This window comes from Tinamus guttatus, unplaced genomic scaffold (genome assembly GCF_059628265.1).
Source record: "Tinamus guttatus ecotype Peru unplaced genomic scaffold, ASM5962826v1 Tinamus_guttatus_pri_ptg000247l, whole genome shotgun sequence".
NCBI lineage: Eukaryota > Metazoa > Chordata > Aves > Tinamiformes > Tinamidae > Tinamus > Tinamus guttatus.
In genome coordinates, this window is record NW_028288781.1 from 4,752,149 (window position 1) to 4,771,040 (window position 18,892).

Consider the following 18,892-nt stretch of genomic DNA (forward strand, 5'->3'; position numbering starts at 1 on the left):
ATTTTGTATTAGCTAAATCAATGTTAATAGACTAAGCTATCCACATTCAACATTTTCTAAATCACAGCCAGTATATTTTTGCATTTACAGTAAGCAATAGGCAGAGTGGTCTGATCTGTTTCTTATTTAACTCTAAAAATTAATTTTAAAAAATCAAAAAAACCCAAACCCGACTCATACATATTTTCCTTTGTGCAATGCAGCTTTGTTCATCTTTTCACAATGAGCAGCATATTCCAAAAAGTGGCTCATTAATGAAGCAATCTGAAGTGTGCTATATTATTATTACAATAATATTCCTAAAAAACTTCAGGGTCTATGGAGCTAATGTTAAAATTTGAACTGTATGACATTTCAGCTTTAATTTCAACTATCATCTCTTTGCATCTCCACTATGATAACCGAATATATGCCCTGCATTTTAAGAAATAGCATACACTTACTGACATAAAGTAAACTTAAAGAGATTTTGATATCCCAACAGTAGAGAATTCTACTTTTGTAAGTAATATAAATTTATTTTAAAAAAGAGAGAGAGAGAGGAAAGGGATTGTCTGGTTAATCACTCGAAGATAAAAGAAATTCAATATTAGTGTTGCACATAAATCTTTACTGCTCAGAGAATACCAAGGACATTTCATGAAATTCATTTAACTGAAAATTAAACAGCAAAGCAACATTTAAATATTTTGACACTTCTGTACCTAAAACAATTTAATGGTGAAAGCTTCCAGCACAAATTGAGCATTTAAATTTGTTCCCAAATTTATCACAGAGCTGTACCAACTAATGTTCACAACGGCACAAAGGGCACAACATACCTCTATGACTTACTGCTGACTATAAAAATAGCCGTAATAAATGTTGCTATAAAATTTAGGATAATCAATATCAAAATTTCTCACCAAAACAGTCACACTCTAGGAAGATCTACAATGTCATAAGGATAATGAAAAGTTAAGGCAACTATGGTATATCTTAAAACAATGCAAAATACATTCCAAGATGCTGTATACTTTTGTCAGGAAACTGAAAAAAAAATGAAAAAAAAATATAGCAAATCACAGAATCACATAAATATGAACTATTCAGTAGACCAAAAATAGCTGACCTTTGCACCTTAAGACTGCAAAAAGACATTTTCCACATATTAAGAAAACAGAGAACATTTCATAAATAGAGGACAAAAGTTCCAAAGTCCCAAACCGAAGTCACAGAGTCAAATGCAATAAGCAAATTTCTAGGAGCACGACATCTATTTGCAATTTAATCTATACTGCATGTAAAAATATTCTCAAACTGGAATACTGAAAAGCCTGCTGCTGTTTCTCTACCTCCACAGAAATATTTCAATTATAACAATCAGAAAAAAATCCTCCAGAATCACACACACTTAAATAAATAAATAAATAAAATACAACTACTTTCAAGAGGAAAAATACCAAAGATCATCAATTTTCAAATCAATTACAGGTTATGTAATATCTAAAATATCCTGTATTGGACTCATGAAACTGCACAGTCAACCAGCATAAAGAATTTAACAGAAATTATTGAATTACTGAAATAGTAAATACTTATTGCAGGCCCTGGCTGATATTATCAGTGATGTTAATGCACAACAAATTAGGCAGGATAGTTACAGTAGCAATTTCTCTCATGTCAATTATTATTTATAATGGCTTGTTATATGCAATAGGAATTAAAAATAAGAAAATTATTTAATGTGAAAAATAGATACCGTGAGTTAGAATGGACAGTGTTTCATAACAGAAAAACAAGGTAAAGACAACACTGTAAGACACACTATTTTTCTTCTCTCCAGAAGTTGTCGCTTGCTTTTCCTAACTTACCTTGGCCTTACTTCCCCAGTGCTCCTATGATGATTCATACTGCACCTCATAAATAGTTTAGCTAAAAATCTTCCTCACCTGTATATTCTATCTAATTTTAAATCACTCTAATTAAAAACAGATATATTTTAATCCAATGGGCAAATATAGTTCCCAGTCAGCATTTTATACTACCTGTTCCTATAACTATTTCTCTTACACAGAAAAAAAGCAAATGATTTTTACTACAGATTGATTTAATGATAAACTATGATACAGAGCATGAAGGACAAAGCCAAACTGATTCTCATAACTTCCTATTCCCACTCCACGCTCCGTTAACTTAGATCCAGGTTTTCTCTACATTCCTTACAAAAGGAAACAGCAGAACTTGTCTTGCTCTAATCAACAGGGATCTACAGCATGGTTCAGGCCCTTACAGAGTCTCACATCTCTTTTTTGCAGAAGTTTTGCAACTTCTCTGAGAATGGTGGAGAATGATCTTCTGGAGCATCAAGCATCACAAATGAAGGGAAAAAAAATGGTTCTGGGACAATTTTTTTCAGCATTACAATTACCAGAAAATAAGGTGACATCACTGCACTTCCTTATTCTACCAGTGTGCGAGATGATGCCTATCAGTATGAGCCCCTTGGAAAGGCTGGGGCCAAGGATACCTTGCTCCTAGATCCATGTGGCTTTTAGGCATGGACAAGCAACTCCTTAATTCTGACATGCTCTAGGCCTTGGAGCACAAGGGCTAAGGAAAATACAAGGATTCAAAACCAAACCAAACCCTGAAATCGAGGCAATTCCAGGAAAAATAGCATACATCCTCAGGGTGACAATGAATATGCTCACTCTATTAAATAGCGAGGCAGAGTAGTTACTGAGGAACTAGTGCTCATCCAAAGAAAGACCAAAGTGTTTGGATACAAATAAATGTGAGGAGAACTAAGTGCAACTGACTGGGTAGCCATGCAGGTGTGTACAGGAGGAAAATGGCCTGAAAACACTCTGCTATATTTCAGCGTAATCCTTGCAGTTACTAAGTACAGTATTTTTTTCCCAAGTCCAGTTTTATTTATCATATTATGAGATATGGTATTGTATTCTGCTCAAGTAAATAAAGAAAAAATCTTAGTTTTCATCTGAAAAAGTGTATTTTCAAGGAACTATACTGATATCTATATAATAATACCTATATAATACCTCTAATAGAAAATAATTTTCTACAACTCCTGAAAGGGTTTTGAAAAATTAGGATGAGTTATCCACTTTGCACGTAATACATTACCCCTTCTCTTTTTTTCTTAACATAATTTTTTAAAGTGAGAATTGCTTTGCCTTGTTTTTTTTTCACTTTTAAATACTGTAACAAACACATTTGTTACCCCCTTGGGACTACTGAAGCTTGGAATAGTTGAAGTAAATATATTACTCATTATATTATATCATGGTAAATACATTTCTCGGCAAGAAAAGAGGCACCTACCTTGCAAATTCCAATGCTGGGCAAACTGTTTGCTCTATGAAGGTGGGATGCCCACGTGGCCTTTGTACGATCAGTGGAGGCAAAATATTCATTTTATCTAAAGGAAACAAACACAACTCACATCATCTGAAATTTTACCTTCACCATGATCCAATTACTTATCCTTCCCAGACGATTCCCAGTAGACTCCTTTTCACTTCTGCTGCATCATGTGTAAAACTGGGCTCCAGTTCCACACAGATCTTTTCAGGCCTCAGCATTACTTTGCCAGGGCATAATGCATGGGAAAGGTTATGATATTCCTTTCAGTAACTTTCTTGATCTCATTTGGATGCTCTTGATTTGCAGGGTGGTAAGAATGAGACTTGCATGTGATTTCGTATGCTTTCCCCAAGCTGTTTAGGTCTCAAGTATGAACAGATTTTTTTTTTTTTTAATTAACTAATAAAGCAGAGAAATGATTGATCATGTGGTATGTGACGCAACAACAGACACTAACATTCAAAATAATGTTATAATTATCTGTAATAGTAACAATGATTTGAAAAAAAAAATCTAAGCAGTGCTATACTTCCAACACAGTATTTTAGTTAGAACAAAATCGGAAAGCCCTGTAGTTGTGCAGAATAGTCTAGCTTGTCATTTTGAGACACATAAATGCTAATAGGACTTTTTTGTCCTATAGAGCTACTGTGTTTTTTCACCAAGTATTCAGTCTACACTTCGCACCATTAGAGTTTTAGCTGCCAGTTCCTTCATTTTGCATGTCTGTGATCTGAGGACGTTAGCAGCAGGAGCACCCTTACTTTTAAATTTGGTTTAATGTAGGTATTGCATGCCCTGCTGGTAGGCCTCAAGGCACAAACTTTTAATAGGGATGGGAAAACAGAACAAAAAAGGGGAGGGGGAGGTTAACTATTTGTTACATTTACGAAAGGAAATTTATTTTGCAGGAACAATTGATACCATTCCATTTGATACCGAATTACATTAAAAAGTAAGCATAGTATTTTATAAGTTAGTACATTTAGTACTAATGATAGTATTTGTTACAGAAGAGAAAATATTACCTATAAATAAACTACTTTACATCTGGAGTTGCATTTTATGCAAGTGTATCATGGAAAAAAATAGAAGACAAAAGAATAGGTAATTAATTGCTATCAAAGATCATACATATTATAGAGAATGGCTGGTTTGTATCCAGAAGTTATACAGAAAAGGAAATATCTTTTTAGGAAGATGCTGTTCAGCAAGAAAAGGTACTACAAGTTAGGAACGAGAGCATCGGACGAGCTGCAAAACCCAGGCTCTTGCAGCTGAAGCTGCCGTGCGGCGCGCACCGCGTTCCTCCGTGCAGAGAGCCAGCGCGCTCGGCCGCGGAGCCGCGCGCAGCCCTCATGCAGGCGCAGGGCACACGTGCAGAATTCCCCTGATCGAGGCTTTACAAAGACCAAAACTATTGCCCGGGCTTCTCTTTCACAGCAGAAGTTGCTTCGGTTGAATAACTACTTCATTTTGATTTTGCAGGTGGAAGGTTGTTCTGCACCGACGTGGATGGTGTTTTACTTGCTTGCTTACAACAGCCTGTGTGCACCACGGGACAGCAGCCCCTCTCAGGCAGCTCACCGACCGCTCACGGGGGCAGGACAGAGCTGCACCGAGCAACCGCCACCCGCCCGCGCCCAACGGCCACTTAACCGGGGCCTAACGGCCAACCCGCCCGCCCAACGGCCATTTAACCGCTGCCCAACGGCCGCCCCGCGCGCGCAACGGCCGTTTAGCGGCCGCCTAACGGCCGTCGCCGCACACACAGTGGCGGGGGGCGGGTGCCCAGCCCCGCCTGGCGCGGCGCACGGCCCGTTTTCCCCTTTTGCCCCTCAGAAGCTAGCGGCGTTGCCCGCCCCGCTCCCAGCTCAGCCCTCGGCCCCGCCGGCCCCAGCCCCTCACCGTGCCGCGCGGCGCCGCGGGGCCCGGCCATGCTCCGCCGCCGCCGCCGGGGCCGCCTCGGCGGGACGCCCGCGGGCGCGCCATGGCAACGGGCGCGCGGCGCCGCCTGCCGCGGGGGCGATGGCGAGGCCGGGCCGCGGCGGAGCGGGGAGCGGGGCGGCAGCGCGCGGCGGGGGGAAGGCGCAGAGGCCACATGGACCCCGCATTCTGGGGGTCTGTAAGAAATAATCGGGGAAAAGGCACAAATGCTAATCCAATGATAAAACATAATAAAGATGCTCAAGAACACAGCGAGCAGAGATTTTTCAGTAGCTGGCATTCTGCTGTTGCAAACTTGACATTGGCAGAAGAGGTCATTTTTTAGCCCGCATTTGACCTGGTTGTTATTGCTGAAACTGGCTGTAAAACTTGGAATGTCAAAATCGATGGTTATACTCTATTTTGGAAGGATCAAGTGGACAGAAAGCTCTTCATCAAGAAGGGCATTACCTGCTCCTGAGTTAATGGCAATGGGAAGCAAATGATCCTGAGCGTTCATGGGTCAGTGGCCTAGCGGATAAGTCTGAAGTTGACAGGGTGCTTATCTGATATCAAATCACACTAGCGAACAGCACGACCTGTGCCTTACCTGTCTGCAACACAGAGGGAAAACACTGCTGTGCCAAGGCACCCTGCATGTGACTGACGTATGCTGGAGGCCCCGTGCTGCCAATGTTAAAATGTCCTTGGAATCTGAAAATATTTTAAAAGCTGATTTCCTCACTCAGAAAGGGTTGCATCAGCACAGGGGAATCCTGTATTAGACCTCTTCTTGGAACTGAGGAATAAAAAGGAATTGATCACGGAACTGAAAATTAGTCACACCTTAGGTATAAGTGATCACAATTTGATGACATTTGTAATGTACAAACAGAATTAAAGCCAGACCAGTATTATATATACTTGGGGCATTGAAAGGAATAATTTTATAAAGGCAAAATCAATTAAAAGGTAAATCAGTTTGGAGAAAGAATTTAAACTGAAATGAGAGAATGATCGTTGCAAAAGCTTTAGGAAGGCAGGCCTAGATAACCCCAAAGCCATAATCCCACAACTAATAAGGAAAACATTTGTGGAAAAGTCAGTGCGGCCTACAAGGAAAACACATATGACATAGATGAGGGCATGTAGTATTGTACATAAAGCGGAGCCCAGGAAGTATCAAAAATTACTCTGTGCAAGATTATTAATTATTATTAATTTAGAATTTAAAAGAGGATAGAGAATCCCAATTAACATGAACTTCTAAAAAAAGGAGACCCTGGCAAATGGATTTTGTTTTGTTAATAAGATTGCATGTTCCACATATTGATGTAATTTAATTATACCAGAGTAAAGCATGTGCCTTTTTATCCTACAGCTTTTTGCATGAAGCACTGCAATTGCATCAGTATTTGTGTACTATACCTGAACTTACCAAGAAAACGTATAAAAACTGAAAAAGTTAAAAAATGGAGATGGAAAGTTAGTGGCAATTTTCTGGAAAAATATCTTGAAAAATTATCTTGAATACTTTATAAGCAGTCACTTTACACAATGGGTACACTTCTGCATTAAGTATATACAATTAATATGACGTGGAAGCAAATTAAACTTTTTTTTTATGGAGACATTTTACATGTTCAAAGGATCTCCCATGCCAACCAATACATAACTTATAAAAGACACTCTTTCACAAAAAATCAAAGGCAGTCTCTATCTGTGCAGTAATATAAAGAGGCAGTAGCCTTTCTGTGGATAAGGATGAAACCAACACTTATCACAAAGCTGGGTTGTAGCACCAATATAACTTATCTAGAAATGTTTGGCCTAAAAATTCTGAAGGGAAAAACTCTCTATTTATGAAGAAAAATACTGTGATTGCTGACATGCTTTGTTGTTAAGTATCAGTTTGGGTTGCCTTCCAATTCTACAAGCACTGATAACATCCATGGGGCATTATTAGGAGATCAGCTTTGCAATAACTGTTTGTGTACCTGAAGAACTCATTTATTTACGCAAAGTTTTGTGCTCAGTTGTTGTCTTATCCAATCATCTAATCTACAGACGCAAAAAGTGCAATATATTGATCGCCAGATGTAGCTGTTGGGCTTACGAAATGCGCCTGTGTAACTTTAATGGTTGATTGAAAATGTGATTGTTAATATACTGCCTACATTTAGATTGTTCTCTTATCTGGTAAAGGCAGGAATTAGCCATTTCACCAAATATTCTGTTTTACTGCAAGGAAGGATCCTTCCTGCCAAACAGGATTGGGCGCTGCTTTTTTTGACAGCAGTAATGTATACTTTGAATATAAAAGTTAACCTTTGCTATAAGATCCACCATTTTTAATTTTAGATGCAGTTGTAATTCATACTTGATTTGCATTTGATTTTTTCTTTACCGCAAATACCTATTTAGATCTGAAAAAGCAGTATCATACTGACTAAAGATTTCTAATGTGGGACTTGCATCCTGTTTAACCAAGCTCTGCAATGTCTCTACCTCATGTATCTCCCTTTTTAGCTTTCTGTTTGAATGATGAGATGAAGACAGCAGTACTGATGAAGATCAAACAACTTACAGAGTGGAAAATAGTAAAGAACCTCTAGTCTTGCTATTCATTATATACTTATTACACATCAATATACCAGATTGTTGTCAAATTCAACTGCTGGCATAATAGGCTCAAGAAAGAGCAAGTATCTGTAAGAAAACTCATCTCCAAAATCCTTATTCTACTGTTCTTGTCATGTTTCATCTCACTGTAGCATGTAGCTGGCATTTAGATGCAGGTGTTCCACAGTAATATAAGAGCGAAAGGATTAGATAAGCTTTCATTTTATCAGGCTTTCCATTTCTCTTTGCTTATGTCAGTTTAAATGATATAATAAGAAACTAAACAAGATGGGATGGTGCTATGCTACTCTAATATGCTGGTGAGCATTTCATAGAATCATAGAATCACAGAATGCTGAAGGGTGGAAGGGACCTCTAGAGATCATCTAGTCCAACCCCCCTGCACACGCAGGGTCACCTAGAGCACGTGGCACAGGACTGCGTCCAAGCGGGTTTTGAAGATCTCCAGAGAAGGAGACTCCACAACCTCCCTTGGCAACCTGTTCCAAGGCTTCCAGTGCTCTGTCACCCTCACTGTTAAGAAATTTATTTATATAAATTGTTCTATTTGCCTCAAATAAAACATCTCATACAAGTAAAAACTTAAACATGTAAGTAAAACTTTCCCAATTTAGCACTAAGCAAATAGTTCTAACTGCTGACACAGTTAAGAAGAAGATAAACATAATTTTGACTTGATAAAATAAGCTATGGTTATTTCAATGGCAATCTAGTATTAGTGTTGTGAAGGTACGGAATGTGCCCTGGAAATAAAGGAGCCTAGGGAACATGCAACATGCAACAAAAGATGAGAGGAGTTTTTTTCTTCCTTTAATTTCGCAAAAATAACATTTCCTCTGCCACTGATACAAGGCTACAAAGAGCAAAAACATCTTCTCTTCCAAGCTCATTGTTCCACGGGCCTAGAGATTTGAGTTTTATGTTATTAGAAAGAAGGCATGAATATTTATTTGTAGACTTTGTAGAAGGTCCAGAGATGCCACACTTCAGTGTTAGGGCTATTACAGATAATTATTCGGACTGCCCTAAACAAACCAAACAAAAAAAGTTGCAAAGTTAATTTTAGGAAATCTAAATATGTGACTGATTTTAGAGAAGTAGCTTTAGGTTTCAAAAATGCCAGTCAATATACAGGTCCTCCCAATTTCTAACAGGGCAACGTTTCTGTCTGCCTCCTCCTGTTTATTCCTCTCCCTTCCTCTGCCTCTGCCTACCTTTCCCATCTCCCTCTCTGTCTCTCTCCTACTTGGTTTTGGAAAATTTTGCTTTTGAAAGTTCCGTTCAGTGGACCTAAGTCAAGCATATCAGTCAATGTCTTGATAAATACAGGAATCTCATAGGCAAACCATTTATTACAATAAGGTTTGATTTATCCTATTTGCCTGAGTGCAGCTATTGTTTCTCACAGACTTAGAGGCATGCATCACCTATTGAAACACTTGTAACTTTACCAACTTACTCGCTTTACCTTGTTTGGAAAACTTGTCTAGGAAGATTCAGTTAAAAAGTTAATTACATATTCTCACTGACTCAGCTCCTAAGTAGAACATTTTCATCCTCATAACCATATCTATGTGACATCTAGCTGAACATCATGAATTATAGGATAAAGGATAAACAACCTATTAAGAAATTAAAGGCCCACAAAGGTGCAGTTTGATAAGGATAAAGAAGCCCCACAGGGTATGTATAATCAGATCTCTGTCCCCTGAAGAGTAATTGCTATCTTTCTTTCATGAGCGTCAAAGACCTGGAGCTTCTCAGTGCCTCAGGCAAGTAAGTTTGAAGGTCTCCTCTATGACTGAATGGAAGAGAGCGATCAGAATTTAGGTTGAGACTATTTATTCTATAGAACATTAAAAAATACGTTTTATGTTGGAGTTGATACCAACAGCTCCTGCAGTCATGGTTAAAAAATTTTACCGTGTTCCGTCTATTCAGTGTGCCACTGTCCCTTTCTTCGGGGTCATGTTGGCACAACATGCCTTGCTGCACAGAGAACTAGACTAAGTAGCTCCGCCTAATACGGTTATCCCCATTTAATTTGTGCAGTCTTCAGTCTGTAACAAATGGAAGCCTGTGTGAAAGAACAGTGACTTTTGGATAAAGATGTCTTTATAATCCCAAGAGAAATAAGTTATTCTTAAATAAGTTTTCATTTTCCGAGACTGATTAATCTCTGCAAGTATAAATAATCTGTAACAGATTGAGACAAATTATGATAAATCTATGCATTGTTACTTAAAACATATACAGCCAATATCCTGACTATGTTGCAACTAATTAAAGATGTCTTTCTTTATACTACTGGAAGGCAGTAATACTTCCAGTCCTTCGGGTTCCTCTGAGTGAAGTTCATGATTCTGTATGTGACATGTGCCTGAATCAGAACCTAAGTAAATCAGAGGAGACACACTGAAAATGAATGACTTAAGTAATGACAATAGAGTTATCCTGCACGTCTCTCTCTCTTTTTTGATGGATTATGCTGAGGTTGGCGAAAAAAACATTTGACATCACTAGAAAGATTAATAGCTAAAAAATGAGATAGCAAAAGGTGCTCATATTAATTTGTGCTGAAGGATACATTTTTTTATGCTCTCCTCGCCCCCGCCCCCCCAGTATGCAGGAGCTCTTTTGGTCCCTGAAGGTTTTTTCTTATTTCTATTAAACTACTCTTATTGATTTCTAGTTCTGGTCACACCTGTGCATCGCATCTCAGCTCGAATTAGGCTGTTACCAGTGGTACAGGCAAGTGACTCCACACTCCTTACAGGTACTGTCAGAATCGAGGTCCTGAGACCTTCGTGTTAAGCCGCATTAAACAACATGCAGTTAAAGCAGTAGTTAACTGCTCAGGACGGACATATTCTGAGCTCTGCAGAGATGCACTGCTCTTTCCAGCTGACTTGTAGAGCACTGGCAGCGACAACCAGCGTTGCTTTTGGCCTGCCTGCTGTTAGACTGTCATTTGTTTAACGTATTCAGGGAGGAGAATGGCACCCAGCAGTGGGTCACCTGCATTTTCAATGTTTACCTATTTAGGTTCAAAACTTAAAAGTACCTGGAATGAAAACAGCACTGAGAGGCAGTTTCTAGGAATATATTAATATGTATCATGCCAGAGTACACAGACATTTAGTGTCTCATTGGGACAGTGTGGCGCTGTCTTTGCATTGTCCTCTTACACCAATCCGCCAAAGACAGACCCAGTAGGTCTGGGGCTTGATGTGTGGTTTTGCTCTACTCTGGAAACTCTTTTTGTACCCATAAGGCTAATTACTTTTCCTCTTTCAGATGTTTTTATATAGCTTTGGAAACTTTGGGAATGAAAAGCACTATTGAAACATATGCTTCCACTTGACCTCATAATGAACTTAATGTATTGTGATAAAACCATTGCATTGTATTGATGTGATTTTGTATTAGTTTCCTAACTAAATTATTCTAGGGAAGTTTCTGAACAATGTGTGGTTGTTGTTCTCAGCCAGCCACAACAATGATCCAGAATTCTAATTGGAGACCATTTTAACATTCCCTATAAGCTATATGAATATTGGCTTCATTTATTAATTGTAACTGATTAGCCACAAGGCAAACATTTAATTAAACCTTAAGAGACAATAATATTGCACATAAATTATCCATTTAAGAGCACATAGGTCTTTACATTTCATTAAACATAGTTTAACGAATCCCATCTTAAACTCAATCAGTATTTGAACAGGTTTGAAGTAAAAAAAAAACCCCAGTGCATTATTTTTTTTCAGTCATTTATTTCTTGATGCATTTTGATTTGTATTTGCTTCCTGCTCGTTCATGCTACTTTCCCCATTAGTGAGACCATCAGTCATGTGGCTGTGGCCATCAATCACATCATCACTCCTACCAAGCTCTTACTTTTTGAATTATTTCAGAATATTCTCAAAGGTATATTAGCTGCTCATGAGCTTACTGAAAGCAATGATCAAAACAAATGCAATGTTAGGTTACTATATTTTGGATGGTTTTGCTTTTCCTTATTGTTTTCTCTACGTAATTACTTCCTATTCACGCAGAACTTAATATTTTTCCTACCAAAATACTGTTTGTTATGTATGTTTTTCTGAATTAAATGCATGTTTGAGTATGCATTCAGGTGTAAGCAGCAAGACAACTGTTTAACAAGATAGTATGAGTCTTAATATCCCAATTATTATAAATTATAAATACTAAAAGCTCCCACACTCACCATGAGTTTTAATAGACTGTATTCTGCTCTGGGAAGTAATTTAAGTGGAAACACCCTCCATGTATTCATGGTCATGCATAAGCTTGTTTCTACAGCATAGGTTGTCTCCTCACTGCATTTTCTGAACAATGTAAAATTAGGCAAAGACATCTGGCAAGTTGGTACGAAAAAATTACCTTATAAAAAAGAAAGTTTTGCTAATATGGAATCACACTCTTTCTTTCTTCAAATGATTTTACAGCCCAATCTCCCTATTAAAAGAATTTGACAAAAAAATACTATATACCATTAAATACTGTTTCACTGTTTCACTTAAGAACACAGGGAAGCATGTTGTGAGGTTTGCTTGATTTTCCTTTAGCATATTTGTATTTATGAGAAATTAGACATGTGTGCAAACGTATTTATTAGACATTGCAAATATTTCTGGAAATAGGACAAAACAAGAGCACAGAAACTAAGGAGGTTCCTGTAAGTGTCACTGGCAGTCCACGTGCCTGCCTTTCTCTCTACCTGGATTCTGTCCAGGGAATACTCTTAAAGCAGGGTCCTTGCCTCTCTGTTTTCAAAGTGTCTTATTTTTATAAGCAGTGGGAAGACAGCTTCTACCTTAATTGCGGGGGGAAAGCACTCCTGAAAATCAGTCTTAGGGGCAAAGCTTTGCAAATAGCTACTGTTACTACTAAGACATTAAAACCAGACAATCTGTCTATTTGTAATAGACATTTTTGAAACAAATTGCCCAGCTCAGGTATGGAAAAGGAGGTGGTGTGAGGACTAAACCTGGTAAATCAGATGGACCCTCTCATATCCCAAGCCACTTATAAAGCACAAAGCAGTGTTCTTTGTATATGCTGCCTCTTCTTCAGGTTTAGGGACAGACTGTGACTTTTTTCCTGTCATTTTTTTTTCCTTCTAGGAAAGAGAGTTTTATTTTAGATTTGCAAAGCAGAGGGGAAAAAAAAAGCAGGTAGAAATCAAATATCAAATAAAAGTAATCAGACAAATAACCTGAAAAGCTGAAATACAATAGATTTGCACAACTGGCTGTGAAGTTAAATGTAGGTTACTCCATTCATGTACAAAGATATTTAGATGGCAAATGGAAACTAGCTGCTGTGATGCACATCACATTCATATATAATTGAAGCACCCAGGAGTAAAATACTCAGGCACAATAGATGACAACTGATAAGAGAAGAAGTATAAAACGGGAAGTACAAAACTCTGGGGAGTACAGAGAATATCTAACATAGGCTGAAGAACCTACAATAGCTGTATTTAAATTACCAGATAATAGAAAAATAACAACTGAGCTGCTGAAGCTAGTGAAAGCCTGACACACTCCTGTGCAAACCAGGAGCAAACCCGGCGCATTTACCCGATTCTCCTCGTTGCTACAAGTGAGTGGGACGAGGCAGAGGTGCCTCGGCCGCAGCGCGTCCCGAGCCGCGTGGCGCCGGCTCCTCCGCGGACACCCTGGTCCCTGGCCGAGCGGCTCCGCTCGTGCCCTGCGGGCCGCCTCGGAGGGAAGCACGCGGAACAGGCTGGTGGAGCTGCCATTTGCTGCTCTTTGCTGTCCAACGATCTTTAGGGAGGTCTCAGTGCCACTCAGGGTACTGCTGGTCCAGTCAAACCTCAGCATTTTTTTCTGCTTGTTTGTCTAGTTAAAGGAACATCTTTTTGAGAGTAGAAATGAAGACAGCAGCTGGCAGTGGCAATTTTGGAGCATAAATTCTGGAAAGGACACATTGCTGTGGAAATAGCCAAACCTGGACGTGTGCAGTTGCAATAGGCTTTGACATAAATGCCTTTGCCTTGTGGTGGCCACATGGCCAAAACTGTTAAGACAAATTCATTTCTAAATGTGAAACAGGAGCTTGTATCAGACAGTTTCTCCTGAATTCAGCTTTTAGGGGAGTATAATATTTATAGAAAAGAAATATTCTTGGCATTGATTCTTCTGGGGACAAACTTCTTTTACTTATTTTGTTCTTTCCAGCAGAGATTCATTCGAAGCCTGTTCCTACCAGATGAATAACTTATGCATGGAAAATGCATGAAAACACCACTTAGAGATGACTTTATCACACGCAGTAGCAGGATAGGACATTGCATAGACATCTGGATAGCTCATCAGGTAAAATGTTACAAAATTCATGAAATACAGATTTCATGAAATAAGAGAAAAATCATGCATATGTTCCTCAGATAACCACCGATTGCTTAATGGAACAATTTTGAATTAAACTATGTAAGACTTTGCAGAGTATCGCCTTTGTTTATAAGTGAAGAAGCTCTAATCAGACCTGCCATTCAATCCTAAAAGATTTTCAGTTAGGTAGTTTCTCACCCAAAAATCTTGTATTTATTATAAAGCTGGTACAATATCTCATTCTTATAAAGCCAGTAAGTAGCCAGTTAGAAAAAAAGGCAGTGAAGTAAGACTTCAGAAAAAAAACACTCACTTTTTGATGTTGTTTGTTATACTTTCATTAACTGATCTGAAGTTATCATAATATAGTTAAGAGAAGAGTTCTCCTTTTGTATTTTTGCACAGTAAAATAGAGGAGATATATAGCTGATAATTCTGATTATCAGCTAATGCTGGCCAGATAATGCTAATATTCCTGTGCACACACACTCAGTTTTTGGTGTGCAAATTGTATTTACCTGAACATATCAAGCATTTTTTTTGCCTTTTTTTTCTAAATTTCTGTTGCAGTGATATGACACACTATAATCAACAGCAGCAATTCTGTAATTTAGGGTGATTACTGTAGAATATTGGTATATTTTGTAAGTGTGACACTTCACATCCTATTTCACTCAGTAAAACTCACTTTTTCATGTTTACAAATTAATGCACTGAAAAGTTAACAAAAGTTAAAAATTCAAGTTCACAGTTACAATTATGCAGATAAGGAAATAAATGTGAAAACTTAGGCTTTCATGCGTATAGATTTATGTATGATATTTATATAACCTATATACAGCTGCAGTTCAGCATGAGCTGTCATATAAAAGGGTGACAAGCCCTCAGTTATTTTGGAGATGCATCTTATTCCTCCAAGGTAGGGAGAAAGAGAGAACATACACAGCTACGAGCACAGCGACCTGAAATGCGATATTCAAAACATCTGGTAGACCACTACAGAAACAGTCTCCTTCTTTGATAAACATCTGTATTACATCATGTAATTAGTGGACATCAGCCTAATTACTTTGGCTGGGTCACAAAGCACACTGGCATGTACAGCTCTATATGCTTCCACTGTTGTTTTTATTTGCTGTTACTATAGTTCTTAGGGTGTTGGAAGGGGATAAGCTACTTAATCTGGGGATAAATTTTTCAACAGCATCTCTAACTAGGATTAACTCTGACTGACCCCACTACATGGTCTTCCACCCTAAATGGTTCAAATTTGTATCTCAAGTGAAAAATACATATTGCTGTTATGAGATGGACTTAATAAGGAAATATTAAAGCAGTTAAATGCTCAGAAGAACATTCTGATTTTCTTTTTCTTATTCTTAAGTTTGAAAGAAAATTCTTATTTTCTTTTTGAGCATTAGCATGATGGGGGATATAAAGAACTGATGGCAGGTATTATTTTGCATATCTTTTTTTCGATTCCAGTCTTGTCTTTTGTTTGAGCCATCGCCATTGCTTTATCCAGTTGCATCTTTAGAATTTGCAGCCATACAGAAAATTGGGTATCCTGCAGAGTAAATGTGACAGTCCTGGGTTACGAGGCAGGATCTCTGGTCATTCTTTTTGGAGCATTTCAGCATGTCTTTCCAGAACGATTATTCTAAGGTTAATTTTCTCAGGCTTGCAATGTTAGGCCACTAACAGCAGTTATCAGCACTAAGAGCAGCCAGCCATGACTAGTAACTTTAAACCTGCAGACAAATCAGCTCTGCTTTAATTCATACTTTTCAAAATGGTGAGAACTAAATGATGTGTAGCCAACATACCTGTCTTTCCCTCCTCTCGCAAGGCATTCTCTAATCCTCTCAGTGACATACAACTTTGCAATTTTTATGGTTTCATTTCTGTGAACTTTCATGGGATTATAGTATTTACAAAGTAGCAGATACGTCTGGAAGATTGGGGTTGATGTAATATGTAACAGCAAGAGAAAAGATCTCCAAACAGGCAACTTTTCCAAAATGTTTGCTAGAAATTTACACGTTGATTAAACATGACACGTTTTTTATTAAACATATTATTTGACAAAGACCTGTGTGTATAATATTTCAAAATGGATTCATCATTATGAGCCAAAATACCATTGCAAATTGACCAGTGTGTGTATTTTCTAATGACATAATTGGTAGTAGTAATGCAAATAATTCCAGTAATTTGGTCATGCAAACCTCTCAATTTGTTTTACTTTTTGCAATTATGTATTATTCATGTTGCATTAGTACATGGAATGTTTATCTATAATTGCAACAAGCACTTAATTAATTACACTATAACCTCTTGAATCAATAGGCCAACTGTTGCATCTTTAGTTAATATTTTAAAGTCTTCTCTTTTACCATTTTCCCTGTGTCTTTGATGTTTCCTACCCTTCTTGTTTGGATTCTCTGTGGAATAGTTTCAGAATAATCCTGCAGTTTTCTTTTATGACTGAAACTTTGCATTTTAACAGTTGTCTGGAGATAGTTTCTTCCTTGTGAAATATCAGTTTTAATAACGAGAAAAGAAAAATGCCATAAATCTGCACTAACCACATAAAGCTGAAGTCTCAGAGAGACTGATTAACATTGAGACTCTACACAGGTTTTTCAATAATTAGAGGCTGTGCTTGCATGGAGCCACGACTGCTCTGGCCTTGATGCCATTTCCCAGGGCAGACAGCAATTATTACAGCCCACAGTGCATTTCCTACATTCCCTGCCTCCAGCCAGTGAAGATCTTTTAGGAGTAAAGGTCTCTTAATTTTGCACACTCTTGTCATCAGCCTAGATTAGCAACTTATTTTCATTATTTTTTTCATTATTTTTCATTATTTTTTTCATTATTTTTTTCATTATTTTTTGGTGTAGAGATAATTGACAGCTGCTTTTCTGCTGCAAGATGTTTTTTCCACCTGAGGTTGAAAAGATCATGATCATCACTTTGATTATATTAACACGGTAGATGACACATTTGGCCTTTCCAGCAGGGCAGCTAGAACCAAACCATTTCCTCCATCTGGGGGCTCAAATGAGTAACCCACACTCAGCACTCATAAGCTTGGTGCTGGAACAAGTTTATATTCATTTATTGTTCACAGATTTCTACCACTTCCATGCTTCAAAAATGAATTATTCATAGAGGTGAAGGCTCTTTCTTCTATGATACACTATCTTTACCTTGTCTATATATACTCTGTGGGCATTTCAACTAGAGTTTCAACGTATCATAGCAGCATAGACTATAACACAGTGACTCACCTAATATTAAACCACCAAAATAGTTTTCTTGAGGCTAGTAAATTAAAAGTTAAGTGCTTAAATTTAAGTGGCTAATATTGCTCTTTAATTACACAGGTGAAAACCTGCTGGAATTGTTAGTAGGGAGAAAATATCCAAAATACTTTTTGTAACAACACATTGGATTGTGTTGTGTAAAATATGGGATGCATATATAAGATACAGTAGCTTTGGACAGTGTATCTGTACGGGTATGGGGTTTCACTCCTAGTCACGTTGTACACCTCGTAATTCTCATCTTCACCTAATGTCTGTTCATGCTAAGCTTTCTGCAGTGTTACAGTTAAATGCAGTAAAATAATTTTTAAACAAGTAGGGACAGAAAAGTCACAAAATCTGCCTCTCAGCCATGAAGACTGGTATAAGTTCAGCGATGTCTCCAGCTGTCACAGGCCAGAAGAGGCAGAAGGTAGGAATTCATGTGGTTGTTTTTATCCCCAGCTGAGCTGCAAACTACGTCACGTGGAGTCACGCACGTATGTCAAATACAGCTCTTGCTTTCTCTCCTCAAGCACACCGGTGAAACTCGGAACGGGAGCCCTGCTTCCCGCTCTGTGCACGCGAAGCTCCAGCTCCAGCAAACGCCCGGATGTTTTAGATGCGGACGCAAGGAGCGCTGTGAGGCTTGGACACGGTGCCACGAGGCCTGTGTGCGTTTACCTGAGGTGGGTTAAGAGCTACCACAGACACGTAGCCGTGGGGCCTGGGGCGAACAGGGGGCAGTGCAGGCTGCGGGAGGAACTGGGTAATGAGGAATCATCTGCAGAAAGAAGAGAGGAAGGAACGTTATGGAATTAGAGACAGAAGTCCTTTAGAAAAGGAAGTGTATGGAAACTGATGACTTTTAAAGATTCAAACAGCAGAAGAGAAAGAAAAAAACCTTGGCAGAAAAAGTGAACATAGAGGGAACTATAACTGAGTATGCAGTGGACTGAGATCAGTGCTGCTACGTACAGCGCATGGCAGTTTTGAACTAACTTTTCATTCTTAGCTATTTTTGCAAGGACAGGTTTGAGTTATGAGATGGGAATCCTGTGCTGAAGTACACCTTGTTATTCCTGCAACATGTTATTCCTGCACACGTTAAAGAGGTTTTCAGTCCAGCACCATTTACAGAGAAACATTTTTTTCTGACATTCTTCTTAAGGGAGAAAAAAATAAAGTAATTTCTTTTAGCAGATCATCTCAGCCACAAAAGCATTAGTAAGAGCAGCTGTGACTGGTTTGGGTACC

The 18,892-nt window shown here is 38.4% G+C and overlaps 1 protein-coding gene across 1 annotated transcript in view; it reads right to left on the bottom strand.

The window, feature by feature from the left end:
- TTC29 (tetratricopeptide repeat domain 29) overlaps positions 1–5,329 on the bottom strand; it is a 70,430-nt gene extending 65,101 nt beyond the window's left edge. The window contains exons 1-2 of the mRNA XM_088526620.1: positions 5,278–5,329; positions 3,328–3,424 (exon numbers count right to left, since the gene is read on the bottom strand). Of these exons, the coding sequence (XP_088382746.1) occupies positions 3,328–3,424; positions 5,278–5,308 (128 nt within the window). The 5' untranslated portion in view covers positions 5,309–5,329. The remainder of the gene's footprint in view (positions 1–3,327; positions 3,425–5,277) is intronic.
- Between the last annotated feature and the right edge of the window lie 13,563 nt (positions 5,330–18,892).